Source organism: Triticum urartu, chromosome 3 (assembly GCF_003073215.2).
Source record: "Triticum urartu cultivar G1812 chromosome 3, Tu2.1, whole genome shotgun sequence".
NCBI classification, from domain to species: domain Eukaryota; kingdom Viridiplantae; phylum Streptophyta; class Magnoliopsida; order Poales; family Poaceae; genus Triticum; species Triticum urartu.
In genome coordinates this window covers 647,601,162-647,621,607 of record NC_053024.1, presented here as the reverse complement: position 1 = coordinate 647,621,607, position 20,446 = coordinate 647,601,162, and the positions used below count along the sequence as shown (strand labels likewise).

The 20,446-nt window shown below is 47.4% G+C and overlaps 1 protein-coding gene across 1 annotated transcript; it reads left to right on the top strand.

The window, feature by feature from the left end:
- Window positions 1–17,532: 17,532 nt before the first annotated feature.
- On the top strand, window positions 17,533–19,635 carry LOC125548973. Its single transcript, XM_048712478.1, has one exon. It carries the CDS (start codon window positions 17,945–17,947, stop codon window positions 19,316–19,318), a length of 1,374 nt encoding a protein of 457 aa, XP_048568435.1. The 5' UTR covers window positions 17,533–17,944; the 3' UTR covers window positions 19,319–19,635.
- The last annotated feature ends 811 nt before the right edge of the window (window positions 19,636–20,446 follow it).

Genomic DNA, 20,446 nt, shown 5'->3' with positions numbered 1-20,446 from the left:
TGTTGAAGGTGTTTTTCCAACCTATTCTTTTTTTAGGGGAGATTTTCCAACCTATTCGTCGATTATTTATTGGGAAAATCTTTATAGTGAACTTCCATCTCGGATTTTCTCGCCGACTCATTTCAAGCAGTTTGCTATGTCACGTTAAAGGTGTACCATTAGAGCATCTTCAACGTTAACCCACAAACAGACACAATATTTATTCGAAAATCAGTCTGGGACGATATCCGGTTACTGATACACGAGCCAGCCATCTAACCCTGTCCCCATCCATTTCAAAACAAATTTGAACAAGCCGGACTGTACGTGCTAATAAGCACGAAATGAGAACCTTCCGCCATCCTAAATAGTCATGTCTTTCACTTTCCGCGCTGATATGCTAGTACTAAATCACTTGAAGAAAATAAAAAGTATTCCTGAAAAAAAATGAAACAAGTGCTTCCGCCAAACATGATGTGAGATGTGAATGGCGGAAAGTGATGTCACACGTGTTTGACGTTACTTGACCTACCCCCATGTTTGCCTTCATCTTTCGCCAAACAAACAAAATTAGCAACGGCTTTCCACCATTCAGACTGAGAGAGAGTCATGTGGTGCCCTTTGGTTGGGCAAACGGATGAGCGGACTACCGCAAAGCCCCTCCCCCTCTCCCCCACGTTTTGGTTCCACTTTGTTGGAAAAACATGGTCCGTACCGCTCGGTGGATCAATACAAGCCCGTGTTAGATGGCTTCCGGTGTCCGGACCGCGTGGTTCGAACATATGCAGGCGGTTTAGGGTCAGCGTTGGAGATGTCCTTAGTGACATCAATACATCACTATTCCTTTAGTTTTCCTTCCCTAACCATAAGCGGGTAGGCTAAACTCTATCATTCAGACTTTCCCGGCGAGTTTGTGGATTCGCCTTTCCTCTGTCTGCCTCCAGCAGCTGGTGGCCGGGAGGGGAATCCCGGTGCCTCCGATCGGGTTAGTAGCTTAGGATACAAATTTTAGTCCTCGCGGGTGCGCCGCTTGGGTAAATGACGATTCTTCTTCTTTGAGTTTGTCTTCCAGGCTCCGGTCCTCCTCGAGTTCGTCCATCTGGATGTAGTTGATGGAGCTCGATGTAGATTCATGTCGTCTCCTTGAGGCAGTTAGGTTAGGGTTTCTCGTCATGTGGCACTGGTCCATAGGGGCACATGCACAAAGACTTCTCGGCTATCATAGATAAGGTCAAACCGACTTCGGTAAGGGAGCGACAATAATGGTCGTTGAGTGGTCTCAGAATTTTGATGTAACTTTTATTATGTTTGAGATGATTTGTACTTCTGTGATTTGATCCTTTTCACAAAAAGGGAAGATGTACCATCAGACCAACAAGATAACTTTTCACTAGTTCACACAACTCCACACCCCCCCCCTCCACCCCTCCACTCACCAATGGGTCACACCGCCTCCTCCCCATCCTATCTTGTTTTATATATGGATATGGATGATATCATCTTGAGCAACAAATCACCAAAGAGAGACCTTCTATATGGTACCTCTCGTTGTGCTGGTCTTGAGAAGCCTATCCTTGTTGGACCTCGTCATTGGCATGGAGAGGACTCTCCTTAAGAAAGCACTGTTTTTGACTCGAGAAACGTTGATTTGTGGCCGGGGAAAGGTGTTGGTAAATGTAGTAGAAAACAAAAAAAATCACGCCTACACACACCCATAATCAATATGAAGATGCATAATAGGTTGGGATCACGATCGTTACCATCACCGAGTTGCACCGAAAGAAGAACGTGTTGGTATAGATCGTATTTGGAGTCCCTCGAAGAGTCGATGAAAAATCCCGCGAACCGCCCACGAACAATCCCTCGAACCAAAGACCGAAAGCACAACCTCTATACTTGGTTGCAAGCGTGCAGCCTTCACGATCCGGCAGCACTTTGCCGTCCAAAGCTAATCGTCGCCGGAGAATTAGAGGGAGAAGATTAGAACCACACGGGGCTTCTAATTATGAGGATTAAATTATTAGTTTAGCTCTAATTAGTCAACTAGGATCAACTAGATTTAGAACTAGAAAAACTAGAGGAGGCACCAAAACTTGTGTGTCCAAAGGGTGAAATCCTATAGTATATATATAGGTTGGAGGGGAGAGGAGGGGCGCCACAAGGGAAAGAAAAGTCACTTCACCCTGGTCGCCCAAGAGGGGGAGGAGTCCCCCTCAAATTCGGCCTTCCCTCCCTTCCCAAGTGGGAAAGGGGGGTGCACCTCCACTTGGTCCCAAGTGGCCCAAGTCACGCGCCAACACTGGTGGGCCAGCCCATACAGATGCAAGCGCTCGAACGCTTGACCGGTTCCCCTTGGTCGCTCGATCGCATGTTGACTTGTCGCCGTTGACCAGTTGACTATAGTCAACCATTGACTTTTTGACAAAAATACAAACTAAAGCAAAAAAAATTAAAAATGATGAATTCAAAAAATCATCAATTTTGAAAAAGATCATAAACTTAAAAAATCACGAATTTTGGAAAAAAAATGTATATGGAATTTGAGAAAAAACTTCAACAATTTTGGTAAAATCTTATCAATTTTTTTAAAAATCAAATTTTAAACAAAAGTTCATCAATTTTGAAAAACAAAATCATCAATTTTGAAACAAAGTACACAACTTTGAAAAATAGTTCGCACCTTTAGCAAATAGGAAAAAAATCCAAACAAAACCGTTCCAAAAAAAGAACAAAGGAACAAGAAAAAAAAGAAAAAGATGTAACAAAACGTAGCAAGTGAGGTGGTTACTGCAGCGGGAACGGAACAGGAGATCCTCGGTTCAAATCACAGCAAGTTTGTACTTTTTTGCGTTTTGTAAACAGAAAAGAAATGGGCCGGCCCAGCGCGGAAGAGGGCGTGTGCGCCGGTTACAATTCACGTGAAACGCCAAATAGGAAATGCCACATGCTTGCCCAGGTTACAGATGAGACAATACTTTTTTTTAACACATTGCAGACGCAAGCACTCGTACATACACACACTTATCCCCAGAGGCGGAGGATGGAAGAAAAATAAGGTGTGGTGAACTCTTAAGTAAAAAAATGATGCAAAATCATAATAGTCAATTTTCACAAAAAAACATAATAGTCACAGGAAAAATGAATATAAATGTTTTCATGTGATCCTCAACATAATAACCAAATGCAATGAAAATGTAAGGGGCGTGCTACGCGTCCGCCGGCCGATCTTTTTAAAAGATCAGCCGGGTCGCGAGCCGTCGGATTTACCGCGTCATACGGCCGAACGTGCCTTCATTCTGTAACACAGGTCTTGTTGCGAAATTATTTTTGCAACACGGGTCTTGTTGCGAAATTATTTTTATAACGCATGTCTTTTTCGGACTTAATTCTGCAACACAGATCTTGTTGCGGATTTCTTTTGCAACATCAATTTTTTTGCAACTAAGGTTTTGTTGTAACTTTTTTTGCAACTGAGTTCTTATTGCGGAAAAATTTCACAAGAGAGGTTGTGTTGTAAAACGTAGACCCGTCATAGCGTATTGCAACACTGCACATGTTTCGGAAGCATAGCTCCTGTTGCAAAAGCGAGTTTATTGAATGATGTTATGCGGGACACATATCACGCAGGGAAGGGGACGGACGCGGCCCAGTTATCCACCGGTTGATGATAAGTATTTCCTAAAATGTAAACATATTTAACTAGAAAAACAATCTAAATCAGCCGTCCATCACGCGTGCTTGACGTCCAACCCATGGCCGTCGCCTCGTCTTAGCCAGCCACCGACGCGCTAGCTAGGGTTGCTGCTGCATGCATGTGCGGTGTGCGTCGCTGACTGGATGGCTTCGTGCGTCTTGGGTTAGGGGCGATTGATTTATGAAGTTGGTTCATGGGCATGCGTCTGCGTGGCACCGTGGCCCATCTATCCTAGCGACATTCGCCCGCGACTGTAGCCAGCCTACCCAGTCGTCACACATTATGCATTGGTATTAATTTTTTTTGCACCCAATCAAGGTACGACAGCCGCCACCCGTTGCCCACTGGGGTCCTCTGTCAGTGCTTAACTGCTTATCCTTACGAACACACGCATGCACACCCTATCCTTATGAGCATTTCCGAGAAACTGAGTCGACATGTATATTGAGATTGACGAAGTCGCCACTGATACTTTCGTAATCGATGAGAATGTCTTCTTTCACTGAACGCACATCGCCGAAAAGACTAAAATACATCTAGAAATATGCGAGCACCAACGTCAAGTCTAGAACTTGAGCCATGTTGGGCTAGGGATAGCACTGTCCTTCTAACCATTCAACCACATATTGGTTCACATTTTTTCCTTTCTTGACTCTCCAGATCAGGCCATACTTTTTTTAGAATGAAGACGCCAGATACGCCCGGCTTTAAATTAATAAAGCCCCCAACAGGCACCATAGCACAACACCGAGTCTTAATACATCACCAAAAGCCAATCCGGCCCACGCCAAAGGATCACCCAAGCAGTTCAGGCGCAACTTAACAAACCACTAGCGGATTACAGGGCATAGCCCGTACTGAGCGCGCAAACTCATCAAGCATCAAAAGGGACCATACTTTATACAGTGTGCATCTTTTTACCGTTTTATTAGACATTTATTATTTCACTTTTTTTTTATTTCCATTTTCCTGTCTTGAAACCACCGTCAACAAATACAGTGCATCCACCAAAATGAATTTGTATATTTTTTCTGCGGATTGCACATTTCTTTCAAAATCCAACTCATTTTGTAGAAAAAGAAACTACACTACTTTTTTTTTGCAGGGTAACTACACGAATACAGTACATATACTTACAAAATTTACATTGCACTGCTCCTACAAGGTAGACGACTTCTTTACAAATGCAATAAACTAGTTGACTTTTTTATGTGAACAACCGCACAAAAATGCACCAACATTAGTGTGAATATGCAGTGCATTTTTTTGTGAGGGTAAAAGGAGTTTTATTTCTAAATTATAGAGTTACGATCAAGAGGTAAGAGATCTTCGATACATGAAGACCCTCTCTGTACTCAAACAACAGTGATACATTCAGTGTGGCTACAACTTGCCAAACAATCTGCTCATCTATTTTTTAATGACAAAACTTCTGTGGAATAAACTTCCACTCACCCATCAGGACTTTAATCTCCAAAGCTAGCTGACCATATGCTGACTGATCGAATGAATGACCAGACATTAGTGTGAAAATGCAGTGCATGACAATCAAAAGGCACAATATGTAAAATTTGTCCCCCTTTGTGCCATTTTCTTGAAACAGATGCAAAAGATTTGTCTCATCTATTAAGTAAGTGGAGAAATAAATTTGCATAATATTATAACAACCCACAAACAAAAGGTCATTAGTCTCCTGGCATGATTATTGGAATTTCTAGCATTGTCCAAACTCAAAAATTCTCTATGTTTGACTAAGCCTATAGAAAATGTGCTAATATCCACAGCATCAAATATATAGTACTCTCTCCGTAAACTAATATAAGAGCGTTTAGAATACTAAAGTAGTGATCTAAATGCTCTTATATTAGTTTACAGAGGGAGTAGTAATATATTTATGGTGATATAATAAAGCTAGTTTGATGTCATACAATTTCCAAGTAAAAAAATCTTATGTGAGATTGTGTTAGGATAGTGCGGGACATATAAACCCAAAACAGTTTTGCTAATTCTCATCTAAATGAAAATTAGCTATCTCACAAGTCACATCTAACTCCTAGACTGTTTGGATGGAACTTTAAGATTCGTGTTTTTTGTAGCGTGCACTCGCGCGACGCGTTCATCTCGCACAGGTCCTTCGTGCGTTGTTAGGTTGTCTCGTTTTCTTGTGCCCCCTTGTGTACGCACGAGCTGCGGCCTTTTTTGATATTTTTATGGGCTGTGCAAAATCAGTGCAAGTGTGGCGGAAGCGAAGCAGTCCAGAAGATCGAAAGCATTATGGGCGAAGGAAAGAAACTGGCTTTTGAAGAAATTACTCTATTTTACACATTTAGTTGAAGCGGATTCAAAGAGCTCTATGAGTAAGGAAGGAGTATACTATACTGTAGCTAAGGATGGCAATGGGTCGGATTTGGATCGGGTTGAACAATCTCAAATCTATATCCATGTTCATGAAGACAGTCTTTGCCCGCCCATGAAAAAATCCATGGGTGAAAAATTATGTCCATGTCCAAATCCGATGGATATCCATAGGGTCCTCTCGAAACATATAAATAAGACATAACACAATATTAACATAAACTCTTCCATTCTCCACCTCGTGGTAGGCTAGGCTTCACTTATGGTAAATCAACATCCACTAACAACCTAAGATCATTTAGTATTTTTCTAACAGATGAGAATGACAAGTCATTTAAGAAGGAGGTATAAATAAGGGAAGGGGTGTTGGAGTATGTTACAGAGGGGATTGAATGTCAACTAAAAAAAGTTACGATAGGGATTGTGTAATTTCTTATGCATGTTTTAGATAAAAAAGTGTAAAATTGTTGTGGGACATACGACCGTGGGGCAGGGATAGCAGATTTTTCTCCATTAAGTCATACTATCGGGTCGGGTTTGGGTATATCCATACCCTATCCACGAACAATCGGGTCGGGTTTGGGCGCCGCCCATGAACACAAAAGTATATCCAAACCCTATCCACTCGGGTTGGATATCCATGGATATCCATGTCCACGGATAAAATTGCCATCCTTAACTGTAGCTGGATAAGCTAGATGCCTAGATACCAAAACTTTGATAAAGATTGAGGCAGCCCATTTGAGGAAGAACCGGACAGACCCATGTGGAGATGGCATAAACAATGCTTTGACGAACTGATTAACATAGAATCTATGAGTTTTTTCTTCTAATTACTACTAATAACATTATTCAATCTGGTATCCAAGAATTTATTAAGCTCATCCCGCAAGCATATGTACACATCTTGGATTTTATCGTATGTACAGGTGCGTTTATGTACACGCACGAGTGTATTATTTGTGTTTTTATTGTATTGATCCTGGCGGCTGACATGATCAAGTAACCAGTATCCGCCATACACAACAAATTAACAGGGATGCGTCGGTGACGGAAAGCAACCATTAGGTTTGCCACTGTCCTCACTTAGCTCAGCTCCTGAAGAGTGATGTTCCTGGGTCAATCAATCTGCTCTAACCATGTTCTACGTGTGGCCTAATTGGTGGGGGGCGTGCATGAAACTGGATGCAAGAGAGATCAAAATTGACTTGTTTTAAAGGAAACCAAACAAACGGACAAAAAAGAGAGGGGCTAAGGGCTCCTTTGATTCAAAGGGATTCTATAGGCTTTTGGGGGATTGAAATCCTTTGAATTTTTTTCTACATTTGTTCTTTGATTCATAGGATTGAATCCCATAGAAATTTTTTCTACATTTGTCCTTTGATTCATAGGAGTACTACATTTTATAAAAAATCTAACATCCACTCCAACCTCCTTTTATGATTCCTTTGCTTTTTCCTGTGAAATCAAACACTCCTTGCTAATCTTATAGGATTCACGTGGGCATGACACTCCAATCATATACTTTTTCTATTCCTACGTTTTCAAAATCCCGCGAATCAAAGAGGCCCTAAGATTATTCTTGATCTTGAATGAGGTGTAGAGCATATTGCCGGACTTGACAAATCAGACACCTTAAATGCCTGCGGACACGACCGGACGCGTCCGTGGACAATGACCAGTCACGTCTCAAATTTGCTTCTCTACATCTGAGTCTTTCATATTTCATCAAACCATGCAAAAAAAAACCTACGTACTATGACACGCTAGCTACGACTCGTCATCCGAGATGTCCGCGACGTCGGGGTTGGGCGTCGGGTGGAAGGGCGCGTAGGAGGGCTCCGGCTCCTCCTCCTCATCCCCCTCCTCATCTATGTACGCGAGCATCTCGTCGACTTTCGTGGCGTGCTCCGCCTCCATCTCCGGCTGATGACGGTGTCTAGCCTCCGCATCCGACTCCGAGCGGAGGGAATCGAGGATGGCATGCAGATCTGCGTCCCCAACGTCCCTCACATCCTCCTCCAGCTCCTCCTCGTCCTCAACCTACTCCTCCTCTTCCTCCAATTCATCTTCCGGATCCACCGCATCCGGAGGTAGCCCCATGGCGATCCGAGCTTCGCACCTTGCCCGTATCTGCTCAGGAGCTGCAGCCGGTGCTCCGGCGTTAGATATGTGTAGCTGCTTATCCGACGGTGAGGGGGCATAACTACTAGTGGTGCGAGACGGCGAGTGAAAAGTGGTGGCGGCAGCGGACGGGAGGGGGTAAATGTGGACGTGTAGGGTTTTGGTGCCGACGATCGGCTTAAATAGCCGGACTAGGCACTACGCGGCTTGCCAGAGCGGCGCCATCAGTTTGACGGATGAGACGAGCTTCGAACCGTCGGGTTTCAGAGTGTTTTCTGCGCCCCATATGGTCATATCCGCCACATTTTTGGGTTGAATCTGAGGGTGTGCGGTCAGTCCGAACGTTTGAGGCCCGTTTAACAAGCCCGTCTAGGTCGCTTTTTTATGATAGCTCGCCCGATCGTTTGAGGCGTTCGGCTGTAGATGCTTTTAGATGGGGGAGAAGGGCCATTTCATTGCTGAGTGCGTGGCCGAGCTGTGTGAGACATGCGGCAAGCCGGCTCATGCCTCGGGGGAGTGCCCGTTCTTGCGTGACCAGGCTCCGTCGCTGACTGTGTATGGAGTCTACTGTGCTGAGCTTATGTTCTTTGAATCACCGGCTGCGCGAGAGATTACGGATGAGACCCCGAGCTTGACCACCGGGGTTGTGAAAGCTACCCAGGGAGAGGTGACTGAGGCTCAGATCGTGCGGAGGCTTCAGGAGCTGGCTTCGGGGGACTTTCGATGGGAGCTGGTGGTTCTCGAGGATAAGGCTTATAAGGTTGATTTTCCCACGGTGGATGACTTGCAGCGGTTGTTGAGCTTTGGTTTGTGTAGAGTTCCTAGCACATCGTGCATTCTGGAGTTCCACAAGTGGAAGGTGGAGCCTAAGGGAAAGCCGCTTACGCAGGTCTGGTTGCGGTTTGTAGGGGCCCCGTCTAAGCCTTTGTAGGATGTTCGAGGTGTGGCCAGTTTGGGTATGTTGGTTGGGAAGACGGAGAGAGTTGATATGGCTTTTACCCGGGCTCATGGGGTGGCCCGGCTTTTAGTCAGTGTTCTGGATATTGAGTTCGTGCCTGATATGGTCAACTGGACTTATAGGGGAGAGGTGTTCCCACTCGATATTGAGTTTGAGAACACAAATCTGTTTGCTGATGCGGTTAATGGTAATGATGTTGATATGCATGAGGGTGATGGCGGTGCGGGAGCCAATGGGGCACAGACTGATGAGTCCACACGAGAGGGGTCTAACGGATCTCGCCCAGATGCGCAGTTGCCCGGGGATGGGACCGGGGTTGAGCCGGCAGCATCGCCATCGGTGCCTATGACCTCGTTGCGGTTTGGGTCTTTTGAGCCAGCATCAGCGCCTCCCAGACTTTGGAGTGACCGGGTAGACTCTGATGATATGTTTGAGCGCACGCTTCCACTGTTGAAGTTTGAGGGGGCTGGCGGTTCTGTGCCTGGACGCTTGGTGAGGGCCTCATCGGCGAGGACTCTGGATGGAGTTGGGGTGGGGGAGCCGGAGGTCGCTTCTCTTTCCCCTCCTCCTCTTGTGGTCAAGGATCCGGTGCGGATTGCTACCTGTGAGCTGGTGTTGGGGGGAGGGGGGTCGGGGCAGGAGGCCTTGACGTCTCTCCTCCATATCCCGACGCCGGTGACGTCGGTCACGTTGGAGTCGGCCAGCGCCGGGGGAGGGAGCCCGAGGCAGGTGGCCTCGGCTCCTGCTACTCCGGTGGTGGCGGCGACACCTACGCCATCTGCTGCGTTGGGGGGAGGGTTGGGGCAGGAGGCCCTGGCTCATCATTCTTCCCCGGCGGTCTGGAGGACCGCCTCTCCTTCGTTGACAGTTCTTCCGTCTGCACCGGCGGGTGGGGCGGGAGGAGGGCGCGGGCAGGCGGCCCCCGTCATCCCCTCTCCCATCGCACCAGTGGCCGTGGACCCCGGCGTGGGGCACCTGTCTGAGGGGCTTGGGAGCCCGCAGCCGCCTTCTCTGGTAACCTCGGTTGATCCTTTGAGGGACTCAGCGCCAGGTTTTACTAGGGAGGAGGTTGTTGCTTTTGGCGGGATCCCGGACCCCGTCTTGACGGGGAGACGGATGAGTGCTCGCATCCACGAGTTTCCGGAGGTGGATGATATGCAGCAACGGTGCGCTATGAGGGCGACCAAGCTGCAGGAGGCTACATTATCTTCTGGTATGTCCGTTAACATATCTAACTCTTTATTGCATTTTTCTAATGAGGAGATTATAAATAATGCAAACCAATCAGGAGTTTCACTAGGTGCCACGGATAGTGAGATTACTAATTCGGTCAATGATCTGTTAGATTTGGAGGCGAAACGTGTCTTAGAGACTATTCATAATCTTGCAGCGGTTAAACTAATGAATGATGATGAGATTGATGCGTTAGGGGTTAGAGTGCTCGATAATCTGTGTGCAGATCTAGCACCTCCAAATCATGTGTCTGAGGACGATGATGTACCCATAGAGAATGATGCTGGTAGTTTAAGTGAACCCGGTTATGAGGACCGCGTGTCAGAGCCTAGCAAACCAAAACGTAAGTGGGAACGGAAGATCTATCCTGATTCCGTAGTTCGTAGGAGTGCTATGATTCAAATCACTAAAAAATTCCATGATGAAATATGAGAGGAATCTTTTGGAATAGCAGAGGTCTGAAGGACTTGGCTAAAAGAAGGTTCCTTGCTGAGGCAGCTTTAGAGCAGAAATTAGATTTTGTTGCTCTATCGGAGACTGACAGAGAAAACTTTGCGCCCCAGTTTCTTTCCTCTCTTGTGGGTGGTATTGATTTCGATTGGCATTGCCTCCCTCAGCGAGGAAGATCGGGCGATATCTTACTCGGTGTGAGATGCGATTCGCTTGAAGTACGAAGTGTAGTGATGGGTGACTTCGCGGTGAAGTTTTGAGTCAGGTCTAAGATAGATGGGTTTAACTAGGCTTTGGTGGCGGTTTATGGTGCCGCACAGCCCGAGCTCAAACCGGAGTTTCTGGCAGACCTTGTTCGAATCTATGGGTCAGAACAGCTTCCAATTTTAGTTGGAGGTGATTTCAATATCATCAGGAGGAGAGAGGAGAAGAACAATGATAACTTTGACGGCAGATGGTTGTTTATGTTCAATACCATTATTAAAAGCTTGGATCTGAGGGAGATTGAGCTTTTTGGTAGAAAGTTTACCTGGGCTAATGCTCTGCCAAACCCAACTTATGAAAAACTTGATTGAGTTCTTGCGAGCATGGAGTGGGAACAAAAGTTCCCTCTGGTTACGGTGCAAGCTCTCTCCAGGGGAATATCTGATCACACACCCTTGTTCGTGGACTCAGGGGAGCCGAACCACGTGGGTAACAAGAACACCTTTTCTTTCGAGATGTCATGGTTCGAACGCGAGGGGTTCTTGGACTTGATTGCCAGGGAATGGGAGAGAGGTGCAGGAGGCATGACTGCGATCGAGCGTTGGCAGAATAAGATTAGGCATTTGAGAAGTTTCTTACGGGGTTGGGCTAAGCACCTCAGTGGTGTGTATAAGATTGAAAAGGATAGACTCCTTTCTCTTATACAGGCCCTGGACATTAAGGCCGAGTCCACTATTTTACTGCCAGCTGAGCTTCAGGTTAAAACTAAGGCGGAGAAGAGGTTGAAAGAACTGCTCCGCGAAGAAGAATTGAAGTGGGCTTTGTGTGCTAAAGTCCGCAAAGTGGTCCAAGGGGACGCGAATACTCAATTCTTTCATCTGATAGCTAATGGTAAACACAGAAAGAAGCGTATCTTTCAGCTTGAACAAGATGAGGGCACTATTTTAGGACAGGATAACCTAAAAACTTATATTACCGAGTATTATAAGCAGTTATTTGGACCTCCGGAGGATAATTGTGTGTCCCTCGATTAGTCCAGGACTGAGGATGTGCCTCAGCTATCGGCTGCCGATAATGATATTCTGATGGCCCCATTCTCAGAGAAGGAGGTGTTTGATGCTATTGCACAGATGAAAAACAATAATGCTCTCGGACCGGATGGATTCCCGGCCGAGTTCTATAAAAAGTGCTGGCACATTATTAAGGGGGATTTGCTACCTATGTTCCATGATCTGTTCTCTGGACAGCTTCAGTTATTTCACTTGAATTTTGGAACTATCACACTGCTTCCTAAGAAAACAGATGCTGTGCGAATTGAGCAATTCAGGCCGATCTGCCTCCTTAATGTTAGTTTCAAAATTTTCATCAAGGTAGGGACTAATAGGCTCACACAGATTGCGCATTATGTGGTGCAACAGTCCCAAACTGCTTTCATGCCGGACAGAAATATCCTTGAAGGGGTGGTCGTCCTGCATGAAACGCTCCATGAAATCCATTCCAAAAAATTAGATGGAGTAATTTTTAAGGTGGATTTCGAGAAAGCGTATGATAAGGTCAAATGGCCATTCCTCCAACAGTCATTGCGTATGAAAGGTTTTGATGAAGCCTGACGCCGACAAGTTGACTCATTTACGCAAAAAGGTAGTGTGGAAATTAAAGTTAATGATGACATAGGTCATTACTTCCAGACACATAAAGGCCTAAGACAAGGAGATCCGATGTCCCCTATCTTGTTTAACATTATGGTGGATATGTTAGCAATTTTGATAGGAAGGGCTAAGGAAAATGGTCAAGTAGGTGGATTGATACCTCATCTTGTTGATGGAGGTGTTTCCATCCTTCAGTACGCTGATAATACAATTATCTTTATGGAGCATGACTTGGCCAAGGCGAGAAATATGAAGCTTGTGTTATGCCTATTTGAACAATTGACCGGGTTAAAGATTAACTTTCATAAGAGCGAGCTGTTCTGCTTTGGTAGAGCCAAAGACGAACAGGAGGCTTATATGCAATTGTTTGGGTGCGAGTTGGGAGAGTTACCCTTCTCTTACCTGGGTATTCCAATCCACCATCGTAGGCTGACAAATAAAGAGTGGAAGTGCATCGAGGACCGATTTGAGAAGAAAATGAGTTGTTGGAAGGGTAAGCTCATGTCATACGGAGGCCGATTAATCCTGATTAATTCGGTGCTCACGAGTATGCCTATGTTTCTCCTATCGTTCTTTGAGGTCCCAATTGGGATTAGGAAGAGACTGGACTTCTATCGATCGCATTTCTTTTGGCAGGGTGATGAGCTTAAACGAAAATATCGGCTTGCTAAATGGGATATCATCTGTAGACCGAAAGACCAAGGGGGTCTCGGTATTGAGAATCTAGAAGTTAAGAATAGATGCCTTCTTAGCAAGTGGTTGTGGAAGCTCTCAACGGAGAATGATGCCATGTGGGCTCAAATCCTTCGTACTAAGTATCTCCAGACAAAAACTTTGTCCCAGGTTACAGTCAGGCCGACCGATTCACCTTTCTGGAAAGGTCTGATGAAAGTCAAACAATCTTTGTTTAATAGGATGAAGTTTGTTATTGGAAACGGCACTAGTACACGTTTCTGGGAGGATATTTGGCTCGGCGAGACACCTTTGGCCATCCAATATCCGTCTTTGTACCGTATTGTTCAACGACGTGAAGTGTTCGTCGCATCGGTATTTCAATCTATCCCCCTTAATATTCAGTTCCGACGGACGCTAGCGGGCAATCGTTGGAAAGAATGGCTCCGTCTAGTTAGGAGACTGATGGAGGTCCAGCTTTCCCAACAACCCGATGAATTACGCTGAAAATTGACTAAGTCTGGAGTATTCACTGTTAAATCAATGTATATTGATGTTATTAATTCGAACTCCATTCCTACTTCCAAGCATGTTTGGGATGTCAAAGTTCCTTTGAAAATAAAAGTGTTTATGTGGTCTGTCCATAAACAAGTTATTTTAATCAATGACAACTTGATAAAGCGTAATTGGACATGACCTACTAGGTGTAGTTTCTGTGTTCGGGATGAGACAATCAAACACCTTTTTTTCGATTGCCCGTTGGCCAAAGTACTTTAGCAGACGGTCCACATTGCTTTTAATATCAATCCACCGAATTCTGTTAACGCGTTATTTGGGACATGGTTTAATGGGATTGAGCCTGACTTCGCGAGACACATTCGGGTTGGAGTTTGTGCCTTGCTATGGACTATCTGGACTTGCAGAAATGATTTAGTTTTTAACAGAATATCATGTATCCATTTTTTGCAGGTTATATTCCGAACTACGACACTGATCCGTTCGTGGTCGCCACTCACCCTGACGGAGGCCAGAGAGCATTTGGTTACTGGGTTTTTCCGCTGGGAGATGGTAGCTCGGGATATCTTCAACCGGTTTGGATGGCGGTCATGTAATAGGATAGACATGTAGTTTACCTATCTAGTTCTAGCCAGCCGGTTGTGGCGTCTTTTCATAGCTAGTGGGTGTTTCTAGCCTTTTTGGCTCTGTGTGAGCTTTCTTTGCTTCGTTATTACTTGTGGAGACTTTCGAACCATGTTGGCACTACTTTATTTGGTTAATAAGATGGCCGTATGCATCTTTCTGATGCAGAGGCCGGAAAATTCCCCCTTTTCGAAAAAAAAAGATGAGCCCCCCAACCCAGAAATAGTATAGGCGTGAAACAAGAAATGAAAAACGTAAAAATATGAATCACTTCTTTTATTTACAATTGCAATTCGACGTGTGAGTGCGTGTGTGTGTATGCATCCACACATTGTGCCCGTGAACCTTAAAAATAAGCACTCCAAATCATGAGCTGAATTCTGAGAATCGTCGTCGCTGATCATCCGATCTGTCTGGTCGTCACGGCAACATACACACTCGGATCCCTTTCCACGATTCCCGCGGTGGCCGGCCGGCGCACGCAAACTGCCGTCACTAGCCACGGCGCACGGCGCAGGGGAAGCCGCCGCGGCCGTGGGGATCGAGGGCCGAGCATCTCGTCTCCGGGACATACCTTGCGTGGGCCTGCAGGCGTGACAGCACCAGAGAACACTTGGATTTAGAATGGCATCACATCATTCAGACAGACATTCAGAAAGAAGATTCGCCAGATAAAACAACCAAAAGCACCTCAGTCGCCATTGTTCATCTCTGTGCAGTTTTTCTCATGCCACTTTTCCATCAGATTGTTTTTGTCGAGCTCGAGCACCTGTGCCGCGTCCCCGAGTCTCATAAAAAATCACGACAGAGAGGCCACTTTCGATCAGGTTTTACGAGCAAGCGCTTTTGAAGCAGCAACTGGCAAGCAAGCAAGCCGCCGTGCCACGGCAACCGGGAATTCCTTCTGCCAGTCGCCGTGCGCCTAGCTGCCAGTGCCTCTGACATGGCTAAGTTGCTTGCTTGCTTGCAACGGTTACAGACCAAATGATACCTTCCTTGAGAGTGTGAATTTTTGAAGGACGGGCTCCATCCAAGAAAATTCAGATTTAAAAGTTTCAAAACAAATTCCATGGAAACTTATATGTTTTTCACACAAATGTGTAAAAGATCTTTTGGAAATACTGTGATTTGTATGCTGTACAAAAAAAACGTCTCAACAAAAAAATTGCCGGCCCATTTTGGAAAATACATATTTATCTTTCTTTTTATGCCATGTGTTAAAGTATAATATTAGGAACCCCGCAGAAAAAAGTATAACATTAGGAAATTTTGCACATACATATACATGTGTATGTATGTTCATAAAAAAATCGATTTTTTTGCCGTGTAGAAAATCATATTTTTAAACCAAGCTCCATGGAGCTCGGCCTCCATCGGTCATTTGCGCCTTCCTTGCCCTCTTTCCCTCCAAAATTCTCCTCTGCCCTTCTCATCTCCCCCTTCTCCCAATTGCCTCTACGCCTGCTGGTGCTGCGCCGTGGCTGAGTTGATTGCCCCGGTTACTTAACCCCTCCTCCACTCTGCAGTGTGGCATCGGGTCGAGCCATTGTTGATTGCTTCCAAGCTTGTAGCTAGTAGATTTCCCATTGCTGATCTCATGAGCAATAAACCGATGGAGAAGGGCGGCGAACGGCCACCGAGCCGTGGCCGCCTGGGGTTGCGGACGGTTTGTCACTACAAATCAGATGATACCCTAGACCTTGCGTTGCATGTTTATGGGCTGTTTTTTTTTTCTTTGGGGCAGTCTCCTGACGATGTTTTTACCGGTGCCTTTTTTGTTTATTAGGATTTGTTTCTCGTTATTTCCATTTCCTTATTATTTTTTACTCGTGTTTCTGGCTCGATTCCGTTATGAAGAAATACAATACACTCACTCGAAAACTATTGTGCAGTTCTTTCAAAATCCGAATGTCCAAGACATTCCGTGAGAAAGAACCGCACTACATTTACTTAATAAAATGCATCACACACTCTTCGTACAAGGTTGAAGTTTTTCTTAAAAACGCAACACACTTAAGACAAATGTGACGTGGGCTGTCGCCCAAAAATGAACCAAACATTAGTGTGAGAGTGCAGTACATAATAATGAAAAAGTGAAGTTCATGAAGGCATGCATAAGAGATTGCCCTAAAATGCAGCAAAACTTATGTAGATGTAGGAGATAAAAAGGCATCAGGGCGTATGCATAAATAAATAAAAAGTTTGAAGATTTCATCAGCGAAACGATGATGACAACTGATTTTGATTTGGATGGTGCGTTGAGAGCAGCAAATCATGAAAGTTTGAAAACCGACTTCTATTTTTTTTTAGCAAAATAGGGGTTGTGCCCCTCGTTCTATTTCAGAAATGAAACCATATATGTTACAGTGTTATGATAATGCAGGTTTTTTTTGTCCTATGGCAGTAGCTCTTGTGAAGGGTTTATAACAGGGAAACCTATTTTGGTTACACTCAGAGAAGGATCTAGAGGGAATCGGTTCAAAATCGATTTTAAAAGGTCAAGTCATCTAGTGTGAGAGTGGGTTAGGAGTTTGGACAGGACAGCTAAAGCCAGAGATATTACTCCTCCGTTTCGAAATACTTGTGATGGTTTTTTTAGGGAATACTTGTCGTGGTTTTAGTTCAATATAGAAACATGAAAAACAAGCACTCCAAATCATGAAGTGAATTATCGTCATCGCTGATCATTGGATCTGTCTGAACGTAACAGTGGCAGACACCGTTCGTTCCCGCGGTGGCCGCGGTGCACGGCGGTGGGAATCCGCGGTCGTGGGGATGGAAGGAAGACCGAGCATCTCATCTCCGGGCCATACCTTGCGTGGGCCTGCAGCCGCAGGCATCGTCCTCCTCTTCACAGCGAGCACCGGAGATCCTGAACACGAGCGCTCCCATTTAAAATGGCATCACATCACTCAGACGTTCAGAAAGAAGGCTCGCCGGAGAAAACAAACCAAAAGAAAGCCCAGCTCCCCGTGCCCAATTTTCCCCACGGTGCTTTCCATCAGATTGTTTTTTGTCGAGCTCGAGCACCTGTGCCGCCCCAGAAAACCCCACGACAGAGACCACTTTCGAGCAGGTTTTGCATGCGCTTTTGAGCATCGTCCTTGGAGGTGGCAAGTAGCCACCGGCAAGCAAAGCTCTGGTGCCACGGCAACCGGAAATTCCCTCTGCCAGTCGCCCTGCGCCTAGCTTCCATGGCTAAGTTGCTTGCTCGCAACGGCTACAGTACAGGAGAAACGATACCTTCCTTGCCCCCTTTCCCTCCAAAATTCTCCCCCCGTCCTCCTCCTCTTCTCCCGAGCGCCTCTGTCCGTGCCTGCCGGTGCTGCGCCGTGGCCACGTTGCTTGCCCCGGTTACTTAACCCCCCGCCCGCCCCCACTCTGCAGTGCCACGTCGCGCTGAGCCATTGGCCATTGCTGCTGATCGCTTCCAGCTCCCAGGCCTGTAGCTAGCTGCTAGCTGGTGGTTCGCCCGTTGCCGGCCCCATGAGCAAGAGGCCGGTGGAGGCGGGCGGCGAGCGGCCGCCGAGCCGTGGCCGCGCCGCGCCGCGCTCGGCTCGACACCACGGCGCGGGCGCGCAGAGGGAGGCGGAGGCGGCGGCGGCCGCGGCGGCGGTGGCGGCCGCGCTGCGCGACGATGCTGCCGTGAGCAGCAGGGCGGCGATGGCGGCTCGCCCCAGGCGTGGGCCCAACGAGTTCGTCTCCTACCGCCAGCCCGGCGCGAGCGACGCGTCCATGCATCACCATCCTGGCGACGAGCGCTTCCCCGGCGGGCCGAGCCACGGCGAAATCCAGGAGGTCGACGAGCCCGAGGCGCCGGCGCAGCCGCCCGGCGGCGGGCGCGGGCCCTACTACATGGCGCCGTGGCAGAGGCGGGGCCGGCCGCCGCCACAGCCGCTGCCGCCGGTGGCGGTCGACGAGCCGCGGTACCGGTACGAGCGCGTCCCGGGAGAGCAGAGGATGAGGATCCCGGGGCCGGTCCAGGCGCCGCGGATGGGCGCGCGCCCGACCGGCAACGGCGGCTACCGGACCAACACCACGAGGGTCGAGCGCGTCACCACGATCAAGCAAGACGACGACGGCGGCGGGCCTTACCAGGCGGGCGCGCCGGTGCCGGGCAACGGGAGCCCGCAGCAGCAGCAGCAGCAGCATGATCACCAGGGGTCGACGTCGCAGGCGCCGGCAGGACGTCCCCGCTGGACGCCGGGGAGGAGGACTCCGGCAGGCTCCCCGGGCTTCCTCTCGCCGGACCACGGCAGGAAGAAGCGCAGGCAGCTGCCGGCCTTCTGCTTCACCCTCTGCTGCATCCTGTTCTGGCTGGCGGTGGTGGTGGTCGGCGTGGCCGTGCTCACCGTGTACCTCTACTACCGCCCGCAGCCGCCGAAGCTCCGGGTGACCGACGCGTCCCTGAACGCCGGGTACGTGGACGAGCTGACCGTCCCCGGCGGCCCGGCCCGCGGCCTCGCGCTCAACGCGGACCTCACCGTGCTGGCCGCCATCACGAGCCCCAACGCCAAGGTGAAGATGGTCCTCTGGTACATGCAGCTGGACCTGTACTTCGAGGGCCACAGGATCGGCACTTCGACGGTGCTGCCGGCGCCGCTGTTCGAGGACCCCCGCACCTACGCGCTCCGGACCGTGGACTTCGTCGTCAGCGAGGCGCCGCTGTCGCGGGAGGACGCCATTGCGTGGCGGAACGGGACGGTGGCGGGCGGGCCCGTGAAACTCAAGCTCGTCGGGAAGTTCCACACGCAGCTCAACTTCGGGCGGTGGCTGCCGTACAGGTACTGGGTGTACCCGCGCTGCACCCTCTGGATGGACCCGCCGCCCACCGGCAAGCTGGTGCGGGCACGCTGCTGACCTCATATCGACATATCGCCACACTGCATTTTCATCTAGCTGTTTTTTTTAACTTTATTACTGAAGAAATTCCGGGTTTCTTTCGTCTGTCTGATGAAATTATATGATACATAACGGCAGGAGGATGCCTGGTAGTATAGGTCATTGGAGAAACTAATTCAGAAATTGTTCACGTAGAGACTATGTCTAGAAGTATTGTCGAATCACGAATGTAGTATGTGTTATGTGGGGCTGAAGGATATAAACGTTAGAGCCCAAGGATTCCTGTTTTCTCGACAAGTTTAATATCCGTGAACAAAAAGCAGACTAATATCTACTCCTTCTGTTCCGAATTATTTGTCGAAGGTATGAATATATTTAGATGTATTTTAGTTTTAGATACATCCATTTCCATGACGAGTAATTTGGAACGGAGGGAGTATGATTTTGCTTAAATGTCAGTCAGCTGAGATCATGCGGGAGGGTACGTTTTGTTCCGCTGGCCAGCTCGCCGGAGTTCTTGAAACAGAAAAATCTAAAATAAACCTTAAATTCATACTCAAAGTCCAATCAAACCCCAACCTCAAAATCCATGAAACTAGCACCCCGTACTCTCTATTTCTGACAATTCCGCGGGGTCACACATTACTTTCACTTACTCGCGGGTCCATGTGTCATATTGATCTTGCTAGTTAAGGGCATTTCCAACACCGACCTGTAAATTCTCTTAGGCATCCCAGCATGGCATTTCTTCAACTGAGAAACGTGAAAGACATCGTGAACTCCTGACAATCCTTCAAATGATTCCAGCTTGTATGCAACTTCTCCTCTACGTTCAAGAATTTTGTATGGGCCTATAAATCTGGGTGCTAACTTTCTTTAACACCAAACCTCTTGCTTCCTCGAAGTGGAGACACACGGAGATATGCTCGGTCTCCCACTTCGTACGTTACCTCCTTGCGTTTACTATCGGCATAACTCTTCTGTCTAGACTAAGCTATCTTGAGTCTGTCATGGGTCAACTTGCCTTCTCTTCGGAATCTCTGATAAGATCGGGACCAAAAAGTTTTCGGTCTCCAACACAATCCCACATCAACGATGTTCCGCACCTCCTTTCGTATAGAGCCTCGAAAGGGGCCATCTTCAAAC

What these genes read in the sequence shown, in the direction of transcription:
- LOC125548973 (XM_048712478.1), top strand. Translation starts at nt 17,945, where the DNA reads ATGAGCAAGAGGCCGGTGGAGGCGGGCGGCGAGCGGCCGCCGAGCCGT.